The sequence below is a fragment of the Melopsittacus undulatus genome, chromosome 6 (genome assembly GCF_012275295.1).
Source record: "Melopsittacus undulatus isolate bMelUnd1 chromosome 6, bMelUnd1.mat.Z, whole genome shotgun sequence".
NCBI lineage: Eukaryota > Metazoa > Chordata > Aves > Psittaciformes > Psittaculidae > Melopsittacus > Melopsittacus undulatus.
Window position 1 is genome coordinate 46,859,269 of NC_047532.1, and position 21,857 is coordinate 46,881,125.

At 41.2% G+C, this 21,857-nt stretch overlaps 1 protein-coding gene across 3 annotated transcripts in view; it reads right to left on the reverse strand.

The window, feature by feature from the left end:
• DIS3L2 (DIS3 like 3'-5' exoribonuclease 2) overlaps positions 1-21,857 on the reverse strand; it is a 205,184-nt gene that overhangs the window by 140,849 nt on the left and 42,478 nt on the right. For all 3 annotated transcript variants that reach the window (XM_031043063.2, XM_005142298.3, XM_031043064.2), the window contains one exon: positions 1,918-2,152. In XM_031043063.2, the coding sequence (XP_030898923.2) occupies positions 1,918-2,152 (235 nt within the window). The remainder of the gene's footprint in view (positions 1-1,917; positions 2,153-21,857) is intronic.

The window sequence follows — 21,857 nt, forward strand, 5'->3', positions numbered from 1 at the left end:
CTATAACACAGTGTCCAACACTGCAAAAAAGATGAGGCTAATAACTAGCTGTATAAAACAAATGGGTAACTCCCAACTCAAGCCCCACACTGGAAAGCAATGGAACATGAACTCTTTGACCAGAGAAGAGATTCAGAGTAGCCCTGTGGAGAAGGACTTGGGGGTGTTGTTCAATGAGAAACTGAACATGAGGCAGCTGCAGTGTGCACTTACAGCCCAGAAAGCCAACCATATCCTGGGCTGTATCAAAAGGAGCGTGACCAGCAGGTCGAAGGAGGTGATCCTGCCCCTCTACTCTGCTCTTGGGAGACCTCACCTGGAGTATTGTGTGCAGTTCTGGTGTCCTCAACACAAAATGGACATGGAACTGTTGGAACAAGTCCAGAGGAGGATCCATGAGGATGATCAGGGGACTGGAGCACCTCCCATATGAAGATAGGCTGAGAAAGTTGGGGCTGTTCAGCCTGGAGAAGAGAAGGCTGCGTGGAGACCGCAGAGCAGCCTTCCAGTATCTGAAGGGGGCCTATAAGGATGCTGGTGAGGGACTCTTCATTAGGGACTGTAGTGACAGGACAAGGGGTAACAGGTTAAAACTTAAACAGGGGAAGTTTAGATTGGATATAAGAAGCTCTTTACTATAAGGGAGGTGAAGCACTGGAATGGGTTGCCCAGGGAAACTGTGAATGCTCCATCCCTGGCGGTGTTCAAGGCCAGGTTGGACAGAGCCTTGGGTGACATGGTTTAGTGTGAGGTGTCCCTGCCCATGGCAGGGGGGTTGGAACTGGATGATCTTAAGGTCCTTTCCAACCCTAACTATTCTATGATTCTAAGATAGACGTTGATTCACATATGTTGGCAGTAACTCAAAGACAGTGGAGTTACCCAGAAGGAAACAGCATCACAAGCTGGTGAGGTGGCAGCTGCATTCATAAGCTGAAACCAATGTTTTGTCATTAAAACTACACCACTTCCAGTAAAATTTTATTTCCAGTTTTATTAAAGATAGGTGTGAAAAATGGAAGTCTAGCATCAGTATGAACACAGATCTGTGCATCTTCAAAAGCAACCTCAGGAAAACACAAGGTATTTATAGAACAGCTTTACAAACACCACCAAGATTTTTCAGAGATCAACAACTACTTCTGACCCAAGTTACTGCCATCTTTTTTGGACGACTAAGGCAGACATCAAGAATGCACCAGAATATCTGTCCTGGCAAATTTTTCACCAGCAGCTGAAGGCACATGTTAAATGTGCCAGTTGTCAGAATCCTTTCAACACAGAGCTCTTCAGGAAGGGATTTAGTACTAGAAAGGACATGCAAAGAGCAGCGTAAGCACAGTTTGGGACAAGGTAGCCTATTTTATTTTGCCCTAAGCAACACTTGATGGTTTGGATGGAATTCAGATTCAGAATAAAATAGGTTTGCCTTCAAAACAGATTGCATAATTGGCTTTAGGTTTTACTGCAATTTTCTTTATAAATGGACCAAATCTTCAAGTTGCTCATAACTCAACTGTTTGAAAACAGCAACAAATCTAACTGCCCCCAAGGAAATATATTCTTATCCCCAAACTGAGACATACAGATTGGCCAGCCAAGCTGCAATGAAGGAAACTGCCAGAGAAGCATCTTGAATTAAACAGCAACCAGCAGTCCCCAGACAGCCCTGAGAACTGCAAAATCTAAAGGTGTGACTTCTGTTTCACAGATTAACTTTGCTTCAATCAAAACTACATAAAACACAGTCCTTAATACCCATTTAAAACTATGAAGGCAGTTTAGCAGAAAGGGATAGGAGTGATAAGGCATTAAGCTTTTATGCCTGTATTTTGTATCCTGCAGCAAAGCAAGACAACAAAATACTTCAATAGTTTGCTCAAACAAAGGTTTAAATTAGCAATCTGATCTACTCACCCTTTTCACCAGTATCCACGAAAATTTTCTGCATGTCATCTGTCAACATATTCTGTAAGTGGTCTTGTCCATGCTCTGCATCATTATCATCAAACTGAGCTTCTATAATGACATCTGGGCTTCTAGCATCGCCTTTTGCTGCCTCTTGAGGAATGCAAGTGCCCAACACATCCTCAGGGACATTTGATTCATGTGTAGCTTCTGTTTCTTTGTCACAGCCATCTGGCTTTATTACCTGAAGGAAGAGAGGATTAAAAACAAAAGAGGCAAGCTAAATCACTGGACTGAAGAAAGAAAATACTATCACTCCTTTTTCATCTGCATCCCCAAGGAGGTGACAATGAATTGTGGGTGGCTAGTGACATGCTGCAATTGCCATGTAATTAGCCATAGATACTGCAGAGTGGAAAAAGGTACCTTACTAGGATAAAGATGGGAACAGTATGGCTTTTACAATACCTCAACTGTGACAGTAATGTATCCAAAGCGTATCTAGAGCATAACCATGCAGTTCCTGCCAAGCTTCTAATCAGCTCTCCAGAAGCTGGGAGTAAGCACAGAGAGGGGGGAGGATACACTACAATGTAATGACTTGCTTAGACCATTGTTCACCAAGATACACTAATCATACAGGGAAGTCTCAAAACTCAAGTGAATGCTGGGATCATGTCAAAACACATCTCTGGGACAGCTCCCCAACACACAATTAGGAACAGACTAAGTACAGACCAAAGAACACTGCGACATGAAGAGGAACTGGACTGTGGCAGCTTGGTATGGCACCCAGCTTTACACTTATTTTAGGCTCCAGCCTTTTTGTTAAAGTCACTCAATAATTGCTGATACTTATACAAATCTTGTAATTAAATTACCAAGAGGAATGAACTCAAAGTACAAATTACTTAACCACTAACTGATAATTTAGATAAGCAACTCTGACCATTGCTACAGATTTGTCCCCACTTTGGTGTAGCAATGGTACAGGGAGAGGAAAAACTGTATGTACAATTGCATCATATAAAATCATGAAGAACCCACATACCAGTAGACACCAGACCTGGATGGCATACTTCATTTCATGTAACAAGAGGAAGAAACTGCTCCATCTCAGGATATAATGATCAAAATGGTTGACAACTTGGACAAGTATGCCTTGACTAGCACTTCATGCAACCAACAGCAAGTTGCAACCATCTACCTCACCCTGGAACCCTGATCCAGGTTTTAGTTTCAGAAGTGTTTCACTCAAGCTGTGGTACTCCAGTGCAAGATTCAAATCAGCATGCAATAAGAAACAGCCTACTAATTATTAAAATCACAAAGAAACTGGGTGATCCCATTCCAATGCCCTCCCAGTGACTCAGCTCCTCTCCTGCTGGTGCTGGTGTTCACCAGGCAGGCAAGTCCCTAGAGATCCTCCTCTAAGATACCTCCCCTCCTCAGCATCACTAACCTAATACGTGACAGCAGCAACTCATGCCTCCAGCAAGGCAAGTGAAGGGCCCTCTTAAAAGATGCAATAATAATAAGGAAAAAACTTCCTGGTAACATATTTTATATGATCGATATAGTCACTAGAAATAAGCATAAATAGCTTCAACAGGTCCTAGCTAAAACAGTCCAAGCATTCCAAGTAAGAAAAATACAATCCAGAATGCTCCACAAATTACTGTTTAGTAACTAAAAAGTAAATAGATCAAAATGAGACCTGCAGAAGGGAAGACTTTCACAATTTTACATATACAGAGCCACAGTCTTGGTAAACTTTTCACAATACATAACAGAAGTCAATTTTAAAACAGGGCTGAATTGAAGTCTTTAAAAAAACTCAGATGACATTACTTTGAACTCTTGTTACCTTCCGTGACTCTGCTTTCCATCTTTATTTTCATTTTTTAATATGTATATAACTTGTTACCATAGCAGATTTTGACTCAAATATTAGATTGTGACAAAAAGGAAAAAAGTTTGGCAGAAGACAGGAAAATGGCTGATTATTAAATCTGGCTACATTTGGTACACAAAATACTGACACACAATGGTCTGGGCAAGAACAGACTATTAGATTAGGGAGCTGACAAGGCTCCACACACTAGTGACTCTGCCAGTGTGCCTATCCAAAAGAAAACCAGTGTCAACACTAATGTTTGGACTGTGCTATGGTCAGACGTGGATATATTCAGCTCTTAAATTTCAGTTGCACCAGATGTGTGCAAGTGTGCGGCTGCAGCAGGAGTCCATTTTCTTAAACCCCTTCAGGCTTTGCCTGAATTTCTTTCACTCCAAGTTGCTCTTTGGAGAGTGAGAGATGTGTTTCAGGTGCTAAATTACAAAGCTTTTTAGACATAATGCAGTGAAAAACACCAAATATGTTAGGAAATGCTTCTCCAAATATGCAGCACTGAAAAGTTTATGCTTGAAGAGTTTATGCTGCATTAAAGAAAGCAACAGATATGGATTTCTTTTTAAATGCTATGTGCTAAAATCACCATGTTTCTCCCCAAGCCAGAGGATGCACACTGTTGCCACTAGCTAGAGTGATACTCCAGCTGTAACTACACAAGTCCCCAGTCACACATTTCCTTATGGATTTGCAAATGCCTTTCTGAGAAAAGTTTTCCAGAGTCCACAAAATCACGACTTCCACACAGCAGAGCACCAAAATGTCCAGATGCTGGCAAACATGGGCAACAGGATTTGTTTTCTTTTTAAGGCCAAGACAGATCATTTAGACTGACCTCATACATAACAGAGCCGAGAATTTCACCCAAGATTTCTTACATCACACAAAAAAATTAGGGAAGCTGAACATCACAAGACTGGAAAACTGCATAAGACTTTACAAAACTGGGAGCTCAGAGGATACAATTACTCAGTTTAAGATGATCAGAGTTGCTGGCCAACATGAGCTCATCGCACAGACTCCAAACAGCAGATCCTTCTGCATATTAGCAGCAGCAAATTTGACTGTGACAGAATAAGCATTTCTTATATGCATCATCTTTGACGATTGGAAAAAGTTAAATATAACCCCCATTTTCAAGAAGGGGAAAATGGATGACCTGGGGAATTACAGACCAGTCAGTCGCCCCTCTGCCTGGCAAAATCTGGGAGCAGATTCCCCTGGAAGACATGCTAAGGCACATGAGAAACAACAAGGTGCTTGGTGACAGCCAGCATGGCTATACTACGGGGAAATCCTGCCTGACTGATTTGGTGGCCTTCTATGATGGGGCTACAGAACTAATGGACAGGGGTAGAGCAGTTGATATCATCTACCTGCACTTGTGCAAAGTGGTCAACACTGACCCACACAACATCCTTATCTGTAAATTGGAGAGACATCAATTTGATAGGTGGACCACTCAGTGGATAAAGAACTGGCTGGATGGCCACACTCAAAGAGTTGTGGTCAATGTGTCAATGTCTGGCTGGAGACCAGTAATGAGTGGTGTCCCTCAGGGATCGGTGTTTGGACCGGTCTTGTTCAACATCCCTGTCGGTGACACGGACAGTGGGATTGAGTGTGCCCTCAGCAAGTTTGACGATGACACCAAGCTGTGTGGTTCGGTTGATACGCTGAAGGGAAGGAATGCCATCCAGAGGGACCTTGACATGCTTGTGAGGTGGGCTGATGCCAACCTCATGAAGTTTAACCATGCCAAGTGCAAGGTCCTACACCTGGGTCAGAGCAATCCCAGGCACAGCTACAGGTTGGGTAAAAAGAAAATTCAGTGCAGCCCTGTGGAGAAGGACCTGGGGGTGTTGGTCAATGAGAAAATGAACATGAGCCGGCTTCAGTGTGCACTTACAGCCCAGAAAGCCAACTGTACCCTGGGCTGCATCAAAAGAAGCGTGACCAGCAGGTCAAAGGAGGTGATCCTGCCCCTCTACTCTGCTCTCGGGAGAGTATATACTTGGGAGAGTATATACTCACCTGGAGTATTGTGTGCAGTTCTGGTGTCCTCAACACAAAAAGGACATGGAACTGTTGGAACAAGCCCAGAGGAGGGCCACGAGGATGATCAGGGGACTGGAGCACCTTCCGTATGAAGACAGGCTGAGAAAGTTGGGGCTGTTCAACCTGGAGAAGAGAAGGCTGCGTGAAGACCTCAGAGCAGCCTTCCAGGATCTGAAAGGGGCCTACAGGGATGCTGGTGAGGGACTACTCATTAGGGACTGTAGTGACAGGACAAGGGGTAACGGGTTCAAACATAAACAGGGGAAGTTCAGATTGGATGTAAGGAAGAAGTTCTTTACAGTAAGGGTGGACTGGAATGGGTTGCCCAGAGAAGCTGTGAATGCTCCATCCCTGGCAGTGTTCAAGGCCAGGCTGGATAGGGCCTTGGGTGACATGGTTTAGTGTGAGGTGTCCTGCCCATGGGAGGGGGTTGGAACTAGTGGTCCTTTCCAAGTGTAACTATTCTATGATTCTATGATCTTGGAAACAGAAACTGATGATATTGCACCCTCGTATTTCTTATTATGCTTACTGAATTTTGCATACAGCTAGAACATATCAGTACCTATCAGAGATGCAAGGTAAATTAAACATACAATTGGGTAAGTCTATCATTTAGTTGTATGTGAAGTAAAATCATCATTCTCTGCCAAAGCAGTTAACTGTGCATGGACCCAGGAGGAGGGGATTCCCCATTGCTGCATATGCATGAAACATATGACCATGCAAACATCCCAGGATGCATGGTTAAAGCCCCCTAAAAGACCTTAACTTCCTGGTCTGAGAAGTTAAATGTCTACTCTATGGTTATATTACTTCCATGTGCTCTTCAATAATTTTAAAAAAAAAAATTTAATAAGCATTTTTATGAAAGTCAATTGCTTATTTGAATCTCTGATCCTTACAATAGTGGCTCAAGAAGTTTTCTTCCAGCTTTAAACAAACATCTATTACTGAACAAGCATCAGGTTTCTGCCCCACAGTGATTGCTTTGTAAAGTCATAGCTGACTGAACACAAGATCTTTGAATGAAAATCCCATTTCAACCAAAAATATAATAAAAACCAGCTAGTGGGCAACAACATCCTGGCATGGGCATGTACATTCTGGACAGCAGAGTGACTACCTTGCCGTATTCAGCCCCGTCTTGAAGTAGCCATTAAATGAACAATTGTCCTTACTTGGGAGGAATTTGTTCCAACAGAAAACTGAACATAGGATCTGTGCATCTGCAAGCACAAGGATTACCTCTTGAGGTGCAAGAGAAACTCTTCTGTCAGAAGCAATCTTATATCTGCCCTATTAGTTCCAAGCTTTTCATATACTTTCCACCTAAGCCTGATATCCACATGTGAGCTAAGCCCGGGCTGTTCACTCTATGATCAGGTATGGGGTTTTTGCTGCTGCCTCTTCAATGGCAACAGCCAGCAATAATATCAAGCTACTGAACCAGACCAGCAATTTCCAATCATAATTAAGCTATTATGCCCTAGGCTTTTTCCAATAAATGCACCGAGCTCACAGAGTGCTTAAGCCTGACACTAGCAGGTTAGCTTTTCTTCCTCAGTCATCTATGATCCAAGCAATCCATGAATCCTCATAGATCTGAAGGTGACATGGAAGTCTGCTGGGCTAGACACAGCTGGACAGATACACCTTGCAGGATCATCCTCACTATAGCTATTTTGGACAGAGACACAACAAAAATTAAATTCTTCATCTCACTCAAAACATTAGTATTAAAAAAAGTATTTTCCTAAGGATAGTGGAGAAGAATGGAGATGATATAGAACAACACCTCTTCCCTGTAAGTCAGTCAAACCCCAACAAAATTCCTCGTAACAAGTAATCAATCCCCAAATCTGTAACTTACCTAGAAGATTTTAGAAGTGACAGACCATTAATAACTCTTTTCACTGGGGCAGACAAATAATGCACAAAGAGGCTCTCATGCTGCTACAGAAAGGTGCAGTAGATTCACCAGCGAACAGAAGCTGAAGACAGATTCATAGCAGGAAGGGAGCTCACACTAAACAGGGAGGACTAAACATGGGAACAGCTATAAAGAAAATTAAGTCTTCAGCCCAAGACTACATCTGAAGTTTATACACCAAGGTTAAGACACCTTTCAGCTATAGACAAGTTATTATGCTCAATACTTAGTAGGGAGACAAAGCTCAGGTGAGAGTCGTTGGTTCTCTCTACAGTTGAGCCCTAGTTAGGCAATAAGTTTGAGAAACAGAAACAGGTTGAAAGCAGTTATTTCAAAAGACTGCTAACAACAGGGGCTTTGGACCAAATTACCCTCTAACCATTAAAAAGACCGTTGCTACCACAACACTAATACAAACATCACATTTCATACCAATACTGTGAACACCTGCATCTATTAGTCTCCCAGCTTTTGCCATATTAAACAGGCTTTGTTTAAAAGCTGGTTCCCTAATGTTCACTCATGAGGGAGTAGGAACAGAGCGTGGCTAACATGAAGATGCTGTCACAGCTCATACATAACACACTAGAGCCAAGCTACCATAAATATTGCAAGGAAGATCTTTGCTTTTCTGAAAAGAGCAACCAAACAAGGGCTGGCTTACTCTAGCTCCCCCTTGGATAAAGAAAGGATGGCACTTCCAGTAAGAGAAAAAACACCTGTCCTAATAACCTTTCCTTCTCTTTATAACGCCACATACACCAAACAGTTCTGGCAAAGACAACAACCCAGTAAAGGTGACTAGTCTTAGCACCAGCAGTTACAGCAGTACTTTTAAAATAACAATAAAGTTAGACTGGTTGGGTTTTTTTTGTTGTGGTTTGGGGTTGGTTTATTGGGGATTTTAACAATCTAGAAACACTAACAGCCCACAGGATAGCTATTTTATATTAAACAGCACATTACAGTTTACATTCCAGACATCACATTGGATGTGACAATCATACAAACATCCAAACTAAAACCTCTCTCTCGATTGAGAAATAGCTACTTGCTTCTCCCTAGTGGGTTCTGTTATTCCCAGGTATCACACACAGTTTTATCACAGCAGTTGCTACAATATGCCCACCAAATCTATTGTATCCCTGAAGTGATCTCCCCTGCTTTCACCAACACCCTCTATCATCTCTGTTCAGACTAACCTGCAAAGTGAGTTTTTACTGCAGAGTTAATTCAAGTAATCAGACTGATCATCCAAATTTGGTCCAAGCCAAGCAGACATCCCTACACCCAGGCTTGTCAGGGCAGCTGCACAAGTACTGGAATTAATGGCAGAAAAACAAACAAACAAACAAAAAAAAAAACCCATCCCCCTACCCTCCCCCCCCCCAAAAAAAATACTAAGCACAGAACCAAACAAAAACCACCACCAAACCCCACCAAAAATGTATCTCACTACTTCATCCTCCTTCCACCAATAAAATCGATTCCTGAACTGTTCGCTCATTTTGAGGCTTCAGGCTTTACCTAAACATCACAGATTAGAGTGGATTCTGTTCAAGTCCTTTTCCTGCCACCTTACACAAATAACCAGAGTAACAAGTGGAAAAGCATCAACAGGGAAAATTCTCAAGACTGACCTTTCTGAATGTCAAAACAAGAACTGTCTCCTCACCATGTATCTCCCCTCCCTATCTGGTCTCTGACCTATCATTTGCCTCTGAAAGCTCCCAACTCACCTTGCCTTGGCCCTCATCCCACATCTACGGTCTGCTTCCAAACATGTTTATCAACACTTCATTATCACTGAGCAGGAGATAGTTGCCTCTTCCCCCGTCCCTCCTCAAGAAGTACTCCTGCCTTCATCCCCTTCCTGCCACTTCTTTGTGATCTCCCCAGACCCATCTCTACCAAGTCTGGCTCCTGAACCACTGCCTGTAGGGTACATAGTCCTAGGATCAGGACCATGCTCCCTTGGGCTCATTTCACCTGGTTCTCCTAAAAGGATAAATTAAACAGCTCCTTCTGAACACTCCTGCCTTTTGTAGCCTCTAAGAATTGCTGAGAAGCAGAAAAAGAAAAGAAGTTGTCAGAAGCAGCTTCACTCTGCTCAGCAGAGGTACACCATATGTGCCCTAGCACCAGTGGCATGGATCACACCACTCCAAAACTCCAAAAAGAAGCCACTCTGCAGACTGCAGAGGAAATATCTGAGCTCAAAGTGGATCCCTTGCCCCAGGTTGCTTTGAAAGCAGAGCTGGTAAAGGCTCATAATAGGCTGCTGGTAGGTCTATACAACCTTTCCCAAGGATTATTTGGGAACATCTCTGAGAGATCTCTCTCTCGGCTTGAGCTGATTCACATTTCAGATATTTCTGTGATACTTAGACACGCTGAGGGTAACGGTGTCAAGAAGACAATGGGCAAGGGCAGTTTCCCCAAGCAGGCAGGTGCCTGTTTGTAGGAAACACTGTACAATCTCCTTTGTAAACAAGCCAACCTGGTAAGGACTCCCAACAGCATTACAAAGTGTGTATGATTACAGTCAGATCAACAAACTTTGCTCCGCACTTTCCACTTCTGCTGCCACCCCTGGGATTTGATTTGGTGCTAAAAAAATAGCCTCTGTTTTCAGAATACCTACTGCTATTGCACTGACCTTCCCACACACATTCCCCAAAATACAGGAGTCCCTTGAGCAGAAGTGACACAGCAAACACCTTGTCTCCCAACCACAGCTTCCCAACCTACACGCTATTCTTTCACGCATCACTTAAAGCTGTGATGAATACTTAGCTGCAGCCCATGTACTGTACAGAAAATGTCTCTACTGAGAAAAACTTTGACCCTGGGGAGGTGAAAAAGGTCTAGGTCAGCATCCAACTTCTATCGACACCCAGGAACCAACTTTCTCCTACATACTCATAAAATCTGATGAGGCACACACAGCTACAAACAAACGTTTTCCATAAAGGAGGCCCTTAAAACTGGCAGCCTCCCTGCTGGACCCCAGTGAAATGTTCCTTGTACCCTGGGTCTTTGTATTGTCTGCTCTTTGCAAGACCTCCCACTTCGGTTCATCTCATGAGTTGTGTGTTGTACTCCAGGCCACAGTGAACTGGAAATAAGAGTGTAATGCACAGGGCCCAGCTATGAGGTTGCCAGAACATACTGGTTTGAAACATCACAGAAAATATTCAGCTCCATATTTTCAACAGTAGCCAGAAAGAAAATGCATGGAACAATTTTGAGAACTGTTTTTCAAAAGTCATTTAAATCAAATTATGCCCCATGCACATTGGCAGTAAAACTCTCTCTACTAACTGGAACTGGTTTTCTTTTCTTTGTGTGTGTGTTCTTTTCTTTTTGGTTTAACTTTTTTCTTTTTTAATTGTCTCCCAGCCATCTTTTCCTGGTAATGTGGACAGGCACCGCAACACTACAGGAATGGATGCCAGGACAAAACCTACAATGCACAGTCCCTAGAATAAATCACTCAAGAGGGGTGGATTAGAGGAAGAGAGTAACGTAAGGTTACATCTTCAAATGTACGATTCTCTGAAATCACTGGATTTTCAGCAAACTGCTGCAGCATGATATTCAGTTTGTATGTGATGTAAAGAAGCAGACTAGCATTTGGATTCTCAACAACTTCAAGACAACACCATGAATCAATATATACTTTATTACACAGTGCTTTCATGTAATCAGAAAAGAATCTACTTGTGCTGAGTCTGTATCATTTGAAAGCTGCAATGCCAAGCAAATCCACACCGCTGGCTCTCACAGACCCAAAGTATTATCCATTACTGCCTGCTTTTTTTTTAACAATACAAGTATGTATGAAAAACATATTTCCTGGAAACAATGGTACTCTTTGAAGACTTATTCAACATTTCATAAACCAAACAAGCCTGCACCCGCACGTGCCTAAGAGGAAAGTGGGTTGATAATGCAAACTAACAAAATGTACTGGAAGGGCTATCCAAGATATTTGCATACCTATATCTCCCAAGGCTATATAGGTTTGAAGCTTTGTTCAGAGCTGCACAGAAATTATTTCCCATGTGTCTAAGAAAGCCTCCTGTCAGTGATTAGCACTTTAACTTATCAAGGCAGGAAACAAACCAAGAGTTAACATGTTGGGGCTCATGTCTTAAGCCCCCCACTTTCTTTTTTTGATCATTTTAATCTGCTCCTCTGAGTGCCATCTTCCAGGGGTCTCAGCCCTGCCCATGTTTTGACACACTTTCAAAGCCCAGAATGGTACACCTGGGGAAAAGCACACACTGTTCAGGAAGTGCACAGGGGCCAAGGAAAGCAACAGAAATTTCCACAGTTAGCTTGCATTACTGGTTGTCAGTAAGCCTCTTATTATGAAAACCTGTAATTGGGAACTGTCATATTACAAAACAATTTACGGAAGTTTTGACAGTATATATGCTCCAATAGGAACTTCCTTCGACTGGGGTGTTCCATCAGCCCAGGTCTGCCAATTTATTAGCACCGGGAGAAAAGCATCAGGAACTTAAACAATTGCTGAAGCGTCACAGAGACTCCCACTCTAGAAATGCTTCAGATAGTTCTTAGCTCCTTAGTACTTCCAGTCATCCATCTTTCTGGCTGCATTCAGTCAGCAGCTGGATTACCCCATTTTTATTTCACTTTATTTTCTGCAGGAATATTCTTGCACTTATATTGTTATCAACTGCTTCTTTGAGGACACAGAAGGTAAAACGCAGCTGCTCTGGGCTGAGCGCATCCTGATTTGCCTGCCTCAATTTGCCATCAAATGAGCTTGGCAAAATTAGATCCTACTCTGACAGTCTCTACTCTGTCACACTAGGGAAACTGGCACCTACATTCTTTCCTAAATCAGATTTCAATTGTATTAAAATATGGCTCCAAGAGCAAAAGCCTCCCCCAGTGCCAGCATGATACTATTAAAGTAAACCACACAAAACCAACCAGTGCTTCTTTTGCAGGTAGTCATGTTTTGGTGTGAAAGTAAAGAGAGCTCATAACAGTTGCTAGAGACTGCATCCCAGGAAACTTAAGACACTTTTAGCAAGAGAAAACCAGAATTCCATTTTAACACTACATTTTCCATACAGAAGCCAGCACACACCATCTGCCAGAGTGGTTTTGCGCTATAAGCAGCTCCATCTTGTAGGAAATGGGTTGAGACATCAACTGATGATCAGGTTGACTGCACTTTGACATGCTGCCCTGCTGGCAATTCCAGTCATGCACAGCAAGACCACAGTGAATTCAGTACCTTCCCCATCACCCTGGGACAGGCACTGAAGAGGTTCTGTGCTCAGGAGAATCTGTGACAGAACTGGGACAGCCACAGCTGAAAAGGACCACCCAGGGAGCAAAAAAAATTGGAGGAAATAATTCTTGCAAGCATGGTAAGTGAGGGAAAGAAAATCAGGTGATTAACTGGGGATAAATAGTAAAAGCTTCCTCTACTATTGGAAGCTCTCTGTGTCCCCTAAAGTAATTTCTGAAGAAAAAACAAGCTGTGAGTTGAATTTACACCTTCACATTTGATATCAACAAATTCTGACCCCAGACAGAATCTCACTGCAACATACAGCATCAAGAACCTGTAGAGAAGAGATGACAGCAGCACATCTTGCTCAAAGATTCTTGCAAATACATAGGCTGGGTTATCAAACTGGGAAGGTTCCCCACCTGTAGCCTACACTGGCTACAAATTTATTTGGCTTTCTGATTTAGAGACTGTTTCACTCAAATTGCACAAATAAGTCCTTGAATGCCCAGTTAGAAAGTGCAGGTGGGACTGCCTTCATATTACATCACTATTGCAGCCATGAAATCCCAGGCTTCCGTATCTACCTTACACTCAACAGGCTCCTTACGAAGTGAATAAGGAAAGTAATCCTGCTCTCAACCACCTCTGACTTTTGATAAGTCATTCAAACCATCTTGCCTAGTTTGCACTACTTGACTTCAAGACATCATTCAGTTGTATCACACCGGGGAATATCATTAGAACAGCAAAACAGAAGCAAAATTATGAATAACCCCATAGTTATAACCACAGCATAGCTACCTATTCACAAGTTTCAGGCACTTACTAATAAGAACTTTTGGCAATTTGGTTATCTATGCCTATCCAAAATTATTTCATACACTGGTATGAATACTGGTATGGTCAAAACATTTAAAACCTACATTTCAATTAGTTTAGAACCAAGTATCTGATTCTGAAATATCTACATAGTTGTCTGTTGTAACAACATAAACTAAAGTTTTAATAAAAACATCTTCACTGAACTTACCTCAAGCAGCATAAGCAGTTCACAAAGTTGTTCTCCATAACTACCTTTCTGCTGGGACCTTTTCTTGTTATATAGCTCCATCTATATACATGCAACAGCAAGGGTACTGAAGAACTAATCTCTTTTAAAAGTGAGTCACAGACCTGCCACAACAGAAAACATGCTAGAAGGAAAGGCACAAGAGCATGGTAACTTGTCTGCCTTCAGGGGAGTTGGTATGTCTGTCTTTTCCTGCTGGAAGGCAAGGAAATGCCTATTGAAGGCACAGGTTCCACACACTGCTGTCTCTGACAAAACACATCCCTTTCCAATGTTATTTGTTTTCTAGTTATGCTCAGTTGCCCCTGTCAGAACCAGGGACACATCATGCTGAGTGCTGCATCAAAACACATACAACACTGTTAATGCTCAACAAAACTTTTAGGAAGTTTTTATTAAAGGCAAAACACATCATAAGGAGGAACTAGATGAGAACAAGGTTATACGCAGACTGCCTTTGACAGGACCCCATCTTAATGGAAGTTAAAACAAATTAGGGGCCCAAAGTGTAGTAAATATGCTCTTGAAAAAGATGAGTGATGCTCATCATTTTGCTGAGGACTTATATTGCTGGGGTGTTTTCTCTCTTTCTAGTGAAAACAATCAGTATCACCAGGTTTCCTCTTGAAATGGTGGCAGAGAAACAACTGCTGGCATTTGCGTCATATGGATCTGCTCACATTACTTAGTGACGAATCTTACTAAAAAGCAAGCATCTCAAGCGAAATATCTATAGCTCAGTTTGCTTGCATTTACCTTCAGCAACATGGCACACCTCATTAAATTTTGAAGCAGTGTTTATTAAAAGAGTAAAATAAATCAGCATCCTCCACCAGGCTTTTCAGCTCATTTTCATGACGTCAATATACAGGTTTATTTAATCCAGTTAAAATATACATCAATTAAACAAGGGCTCAGAGCATCTCCTGCAGCACTCAAAAATGCAGTAAATAGGAGTAACATAGTTTTACTTCTTTCCTTCAGATCTACCATTACCATAAACAGCATATATCTCACCTTTGCAACCAGCAATTTAAAAAGCCTCTCCCTTCAGTGAGCCATAGGAAGGTCTGGCCACTACAGAGTTCCTTGCTTCCTGATGCCATGTACCCACTAGTCAGTTTTTCCTGCCTGGCAATTAATGCTCTTCTACCAAAAGCTTTTTCACAGAATGAATCAAAAGTTAAGCTCAATTGTTATAACTCAGTTTAAAATTTAATGCAGCACAAGGGACTAACACTGGGAGGGTTTCTGTTGTACTGGTCCTCTACAAGCTAAGTACCACTAACAAGAGATTCCAGTGAATACTTCTCCTCTGTGACCTCAACTTACACACCAGTTCAGGTTTTCCTTTCCCTCTCTCAAAATTCATTAAAAAGCTTTATTAAAGCTGAGATTTTTGCATACAAGTTCTCTGACAAGAACAAATTTTTACAACTGTGTTTTCAGCTCCTTTAAAAAAAAATCCATAAAATTATAATGGAAATACTGACAGTGTCCATAAACACAAGTACAGAAACATTATTGCTATAGGTAGCTCCTATCCCACCCAAAAAGAAAAAGTTGGTCTCTAAACCAAATTCCATGTTCATTCTGTAACAATGGCCAGTTATGAGATCAGTCAAGCGACGTGCAAACAAAGAAACCTAGGGATTTAAACACTGATGATGGCAGCATAAAGCCATCGCCTTGGTTATTAAACTCTGATTGTGCAAGATTTTTATTTTTATTTTTTTCTTTTATAAGTCTTGAATGACTTTATAACTTATTTCTCCTGGGCAATCCCTTCTGTCAGCAGTCATCACAGGCTAAATTGGCAAATCTTTGAGTTGTGCTTCCAATCCTGATACATTGGCCACTCCCAGAAATTATTAATATAATTATTTATATTCAGTTTTGTCAATTTTATCTCTTGGTTCAGTCTGATGAAGCCCACCACTATATGTGTTCAGCTCAGTCACACATAAAGCAGCTATTCCTTGCTGACAGACTAAAACTGCCCTCTGACTTCCCATGAGCTCTCCCTTCTGCCTCGGGATAAACTTTGTAATAGAGCAAGAAATGGAGGCTGTACCCTGTAACAGACTGAATCTCACAGGCTCTTTAAATGCAACATTGTCTGTAAGAGTTATACCTCAAACAGAAAGAGTAAGTGTCCACCCACACTGATATATTCCTCTTAATAATGTGGAACACACTTCCAATTTTCTTAAATACGCAGTGAACACCACAATGAAAAGAAAATACAAGATTATGTAAATTATGTGCTTGGTTGTGCTAAGGAGGTGCAAATTAAAGGCGACAATGGGATACACAGGGAAGCATCACAGCGTCAAGTGTTAACCCTATTCAACACTCTTCAAAATGAATCAGAAAATGGCAAAATCCAGAAGCACAGCTCAAAAATATGTGACTGAGAACTAGCCTTGACACCTGCTTATGTCATTAATAAAATATTTAATATATCTGAAGAACACTGGGTCTCCAAAAGTGCCTTAACCAGCACTGAAATGTGTTAGTCATCCAAGAAGAATTCTCACTTCAACACCGGAAATTACGGAACAAGGAAATCAAATCAACCCTTTTACAAGGTAGCCAGCTTGAACACAAAATCTGGACACTGATACCTGCAAGCATCCATTACTAAAAATTACAGACTGCTAGTCATTTTTACCAGAAAGGGACTATCTCTCCCTTGCAGTATATTGTGTACAATTACTGGACACTGAGAGAGGCAGCTACACTGCGCTTTCAGTATGCTCATTACACAAGTCCAGTAAATTCAAAACTGCTTCATACAGATCTGCTGAACTCAAAGCAATCTTCCCTCATCCAATCTTTCTCTCTGGGTAAAAGTAAGTACGGGATGACATTTAATAATTTTCCTTACCTGAAAAAGGTTTTTTCAAGAACATCTACAGAGGTAAACTAATACAGTAAATGTGATAATGATAAATTAAGCAACTTTACAAAAGAAAAAAGGCAAATTCTCGCCCAGAAAAAGGCAGACTATTCCAGAAAACAGAAGAAAGTGAATTTGAGCTCTTTACAATTATTTATGTACAATTTAATTAAGCTGTTTCTGTAAAAGACCAAGAGATATTGAGAAGCATATTCTTGAAACTCCACAAGTGACAGAACTAAACCTCAGCTCCATTTCTTCACAGGCCTCTGGAAACAGTACCACTGCTCCGCAACTCACTAACTTTGTTTATCTTGTAAAAAAAAAAAAAAAAAAGAAGTTAGCCCTTTCCTATACACACACTTTTAAGATAACAGGATTTTCTTCACGGCTTTAAGTTAGGCACTGGAGTACTTTGTTATGATTAGTTTTATCACACTGAATCCAAATGCTCTGGATTATTAATCAACTCTTCTGACAGGTCTCCAATAACGAAACATGCCATGCAGCTAACTATGACTCACTATTCACCTTAAGCTGATAAAACAGAAAAGGAACATGGGGAAGTTCTCAGATCCTACCCAGGCAGCCCACAGCTTTAGGAAAGCCTTTCCATTTGCTTTCTCACCATCAAGACCAGTGCATTTGTTGGCTTTGACATGGCAAATTTCCCACTTGCCTGCTTCCATTCTACAAGTTGATGACAGCTACCACATCAAAAGCTATGAGTACACAAAGCATCTATATTGTCTCAAGAGCTGAGGACATGTGAAAAGCAAGTTAATGCCCTCTCAAGTAAAACATTAAGTTCTCCACTTCCTTTCTGCTTAATACCTCCTTACATTCTCTGACTTGTTTTGAAATGTCTGTTCACCCTTCAAATTAAGTTGCTGTTGTACTATGTACCATGCTACGCCTGTGTCACAACACTATTATCAGAAGAAGAAACCACTTCACACAGCAGTTTTCTCCTGAGCTATTTGGAATCCAAATCCAGATCCCGCTTCTTCATTTGTCACCCAAAGTCACCACCTCCACCTTCACAGTTTGGCTAGGTTGGGCTTGGTGCTGGATGATGGAGGATGTGTAGAGAGAAAATAAGGAGGTAAAACAGGGGTAGAGACTGGCCATGGGAAGTGTTGAAGCATGCACATGCTCTCCCCACCTCAGTCTATCTATTCTCACCCAGACTATTGAATAATGTACTTCATAACTCCTACCCCCACAATTACACAGCACTGAGAGAAGTCAAATAACACCAGGAGGTTGTACATTAGGCACTGGGAATAACTGCAGCTCATGCTTAAGCAAGTACAACAAGCTGGGGAATACTTGCTCTGTGCTGTGCAACACCCTCCTGCACTCACATGGTGCTTGGTGGCATCAGCAGCTCCACAGGGACTCTGATGGGAAAGCAGCCCCAGAAACCCTGGCCTCACTTCACTGCTCTTTTATAACAAAAATAAAATAAAATAATAATTTTTTAAAAAATCAGCTTTTGCTGCATGTTGTAGATGATTAAATGGCATTTACAGTCCCCAATCCAAAACAAATTAAAAGGGATACAAGTCCAAAAACAGCTGGTGATAAGCATTTGTTCTCAGTGAAACAAACAGAAGGATTTCTCTTATTAAACACACAAAAGGTTATCAATAACCTACCAGTTCACACCGTGTCTGCCAGCTCCAGGGAGTTCCCACTCTGTAACAAAGCACCTGTGCTGCCAGCCATGAGCAGACATATCCAGTCACCTCCACCAAAGGCATCCTTCCTCTAAGGAGCACATTCAAACCAACTGAGAAAGGCTTCTGAAGAACTAAGGCTATCTGCAATGTAAACTTGACTCCAAATCAAGTACATGATCAAACCTGCTTCCTTGTAAAATCTTAATAGGACTCCACCACAACAAAACTACAAAAGTTATTCAATTCTTAACTAATAATTTTCTAATTTGACCACATAGTAGAGGTATCAAAACCTCACAGAAATTATTTTACTGCACTTAGCACAGTCCTATGAGTACAATTAAAATGTTCCAACCAAGCTCCACAATAGGAACACTGTTCATCATTTCTTAAGAGAATATTGCTTTCTTTGCCCAGCACAGTCCATTCAACCCCAATTTATCAAACCCTTAATCTAGGCTAGTTCAAAATAAAGCCAAGTTCAAAACCTGGATGAAAACCAGTTTCACTTCTCATACCATTCACCTGTATGCCTCTTACATGCTCTAACCATGACTTTATGAGCTGCTCCCACCAAATTCTACTTTAAATGACACTGAAGAAAGCTATGAATTTGTAATTGAACGATGCAACTTAAACATTTAATAGCTTCAAAGCTACCAACAATAAAAAACAATGAGCCAGGATCAGCAAGCTCTGAAAGCACTGAGACCTGATCTAAAAGAAAAACAGAAAGTTCCTATGATGCTTTGAAATTAGGGGTCAAGGTAAATTAATACACAAATCAGTCTCACTATAGCCACTGTTCTCACCTGTATAAATATTTTGTAGCGAGTCATATGTAAGATACGGATCTTGCCAAAGAAGTACAGTGAAACATGCATGCTACAGGCCCCCAATACAAAAAGTAGTCTGTCTTATTTTTCTTTAATTGTAAAACACAGAACTCTTAGAAGTAGAAATTACTCCAGCATAACCCTTGCAAGCTACAGTTCATGTAATTATGCATTACTTCGGAATTTAAACTGCTCTTGTTCCTTTTGAACAACCAGAAATTGCCACACAAATACCAATGTACTCTTGACCTCTACAGGGAGCGGCTCATTCCTGCCTAACATGCCAACAACTGCTTAAGAAAAAGTTTCTCCATCACTGGCCTAACAGCGTTCATCTATCATATCAAAACCATCACGTGCACTTGTATGATTTAGTAGATTCTAAACATATTCACTGGTCACGAATATTAGCTTTTCCAAAGCAATGTCCAAAAGTTGAAACACATCCTAGGGATTCTGGGTCTTTCATCCCCCAGCCAAGTGGAAGCACACATGTCAAGTTCTCATCCTGGAGTCACCAGCTACAAAGCTTAATCCTTTTCAAATAAGTCCTTCCAAAGGTACAACAACATGAAATTAAACCATTTCTACACACATCATTTTACTTTAATTTGAGAAGGCTCACTGAACAGACTTAGTAAATTTTGTCCATAAAACACTGACTTCAAAACAATCGTCTGAAGTCAGTTTCCTGCACTCAATTCTCTAAGCTTGTAACACAGAAAAGTTGACTAACCTCAGCTTTAACTATAGTGTTGTCCTCTAATGCATAATGCATTAAGGCACGATTTAAACTTTCCTCAGCGAGAAGTTAAAAAAAATCATCTCCATCTGTATTCACTTGTATATGACAAAGACACATGAGCTGGATTCTCTATTCTCAACGCACTCATTTATTCTCTATTTACTTCCGCACAGTGAGAATATCAGGAACACTGTGCTGGAAAAATCTGTCAGGTAGAAGTTTTTTCACAACTATATATCAAATACAATTAATGCTGGGCAGGAACAGTATTTTTATTGCAAAGAAAAGGTTATGTATACCTGGTAAAGAAATAAAGCAAGCTTCCTCTGGTACATCCTGCGAAGGAACAGTGCTTTTGGTAAGCCCTCATTATTTTTCATTTCAGAGCTGAGAAGATGTAACACAGGCAGGAAGATACTTATTGGAATGCTGTTCTGACTAACCCTACAATATAAAGACTTGAGAATTTATTTTAAAAGTGGCAACAATTAATAAAGCAGCATCTGTGGCAAAATTTAAAATTCAACATTGATATTTTTCATCTTTTTTTTTTATATCATAATCCTATAATGTAGGGTACCATCCTGCCATAGACTCAGCTGGAGAAACACTTTACACTAAAATTGATGAATGCAGTTTAAACAAAGAGCATTTCCTTGGGTTTCTTGCTAGCAGGACACAATAACCATGCTATACACCTCCTCACATCTGCAAAGCGTAAGAGATTTTCTTTAACAGACACAAGGGCATAGAGCTGCTCGCTAGAGGCAAGTATTTGCTCTTGTCCTGGTCCCTCACCTCACCCAAGTGACATAGATCAACCTATGCAACCAGCTACTTCCATATAAGAAGCTAAGGCTGAGGCTAGGTGCAGAGCACAGCATTCAGGCCATGAGGAGGGGTAGGAGGGAGCATGCCCAGCCTGCAGACCAGCAGAGGTGTTGAGACAAGTCAATGAAGACAAAAGGATCCAGATGCGAAATATCTGAAGGAAGAGTATTTGACAAATACTTAGTGCTTTCTTAAGTAATTGATCCTTAGCTAGGGAAACCACAGTGTTTAATCAGAGAGGGTGATACACCAGTGTTAGTAACTCTATTTTCTAATACCACAAAAACGCTGCACAAAGTTCTGTATATTTTGTTGTCTGTCATTTTGTACAACACCCTTCCCTCAAGCACTGGTCCTCAGAACACATTACACATTGTTAGAGAAGATTAATTTAACTGCAGATTTTGATTTTTTTTTTTTTTCACAAAGCACTTAACAGAAATCACTGCTTGGGAACTGGAGCTCGGAAGCAGAGTCTAACAATTTATTTACAATCATAGCAACTGATTGCTCAAAGACAAGCCTCAGGCCCATTCCCATGTCACTAAAGTTGGCTGCTGCAGTGATGTGCCACTCATCTCAAGAAACCAGTGTTGTTAACTTGCACAAGTGATTCTGCCGGCACAGGAGGGTGGGCAGTGGAGTAAATGACCACTGGATAATGCTGACTCCTTCAGCGACAATAAGACAATAGCAG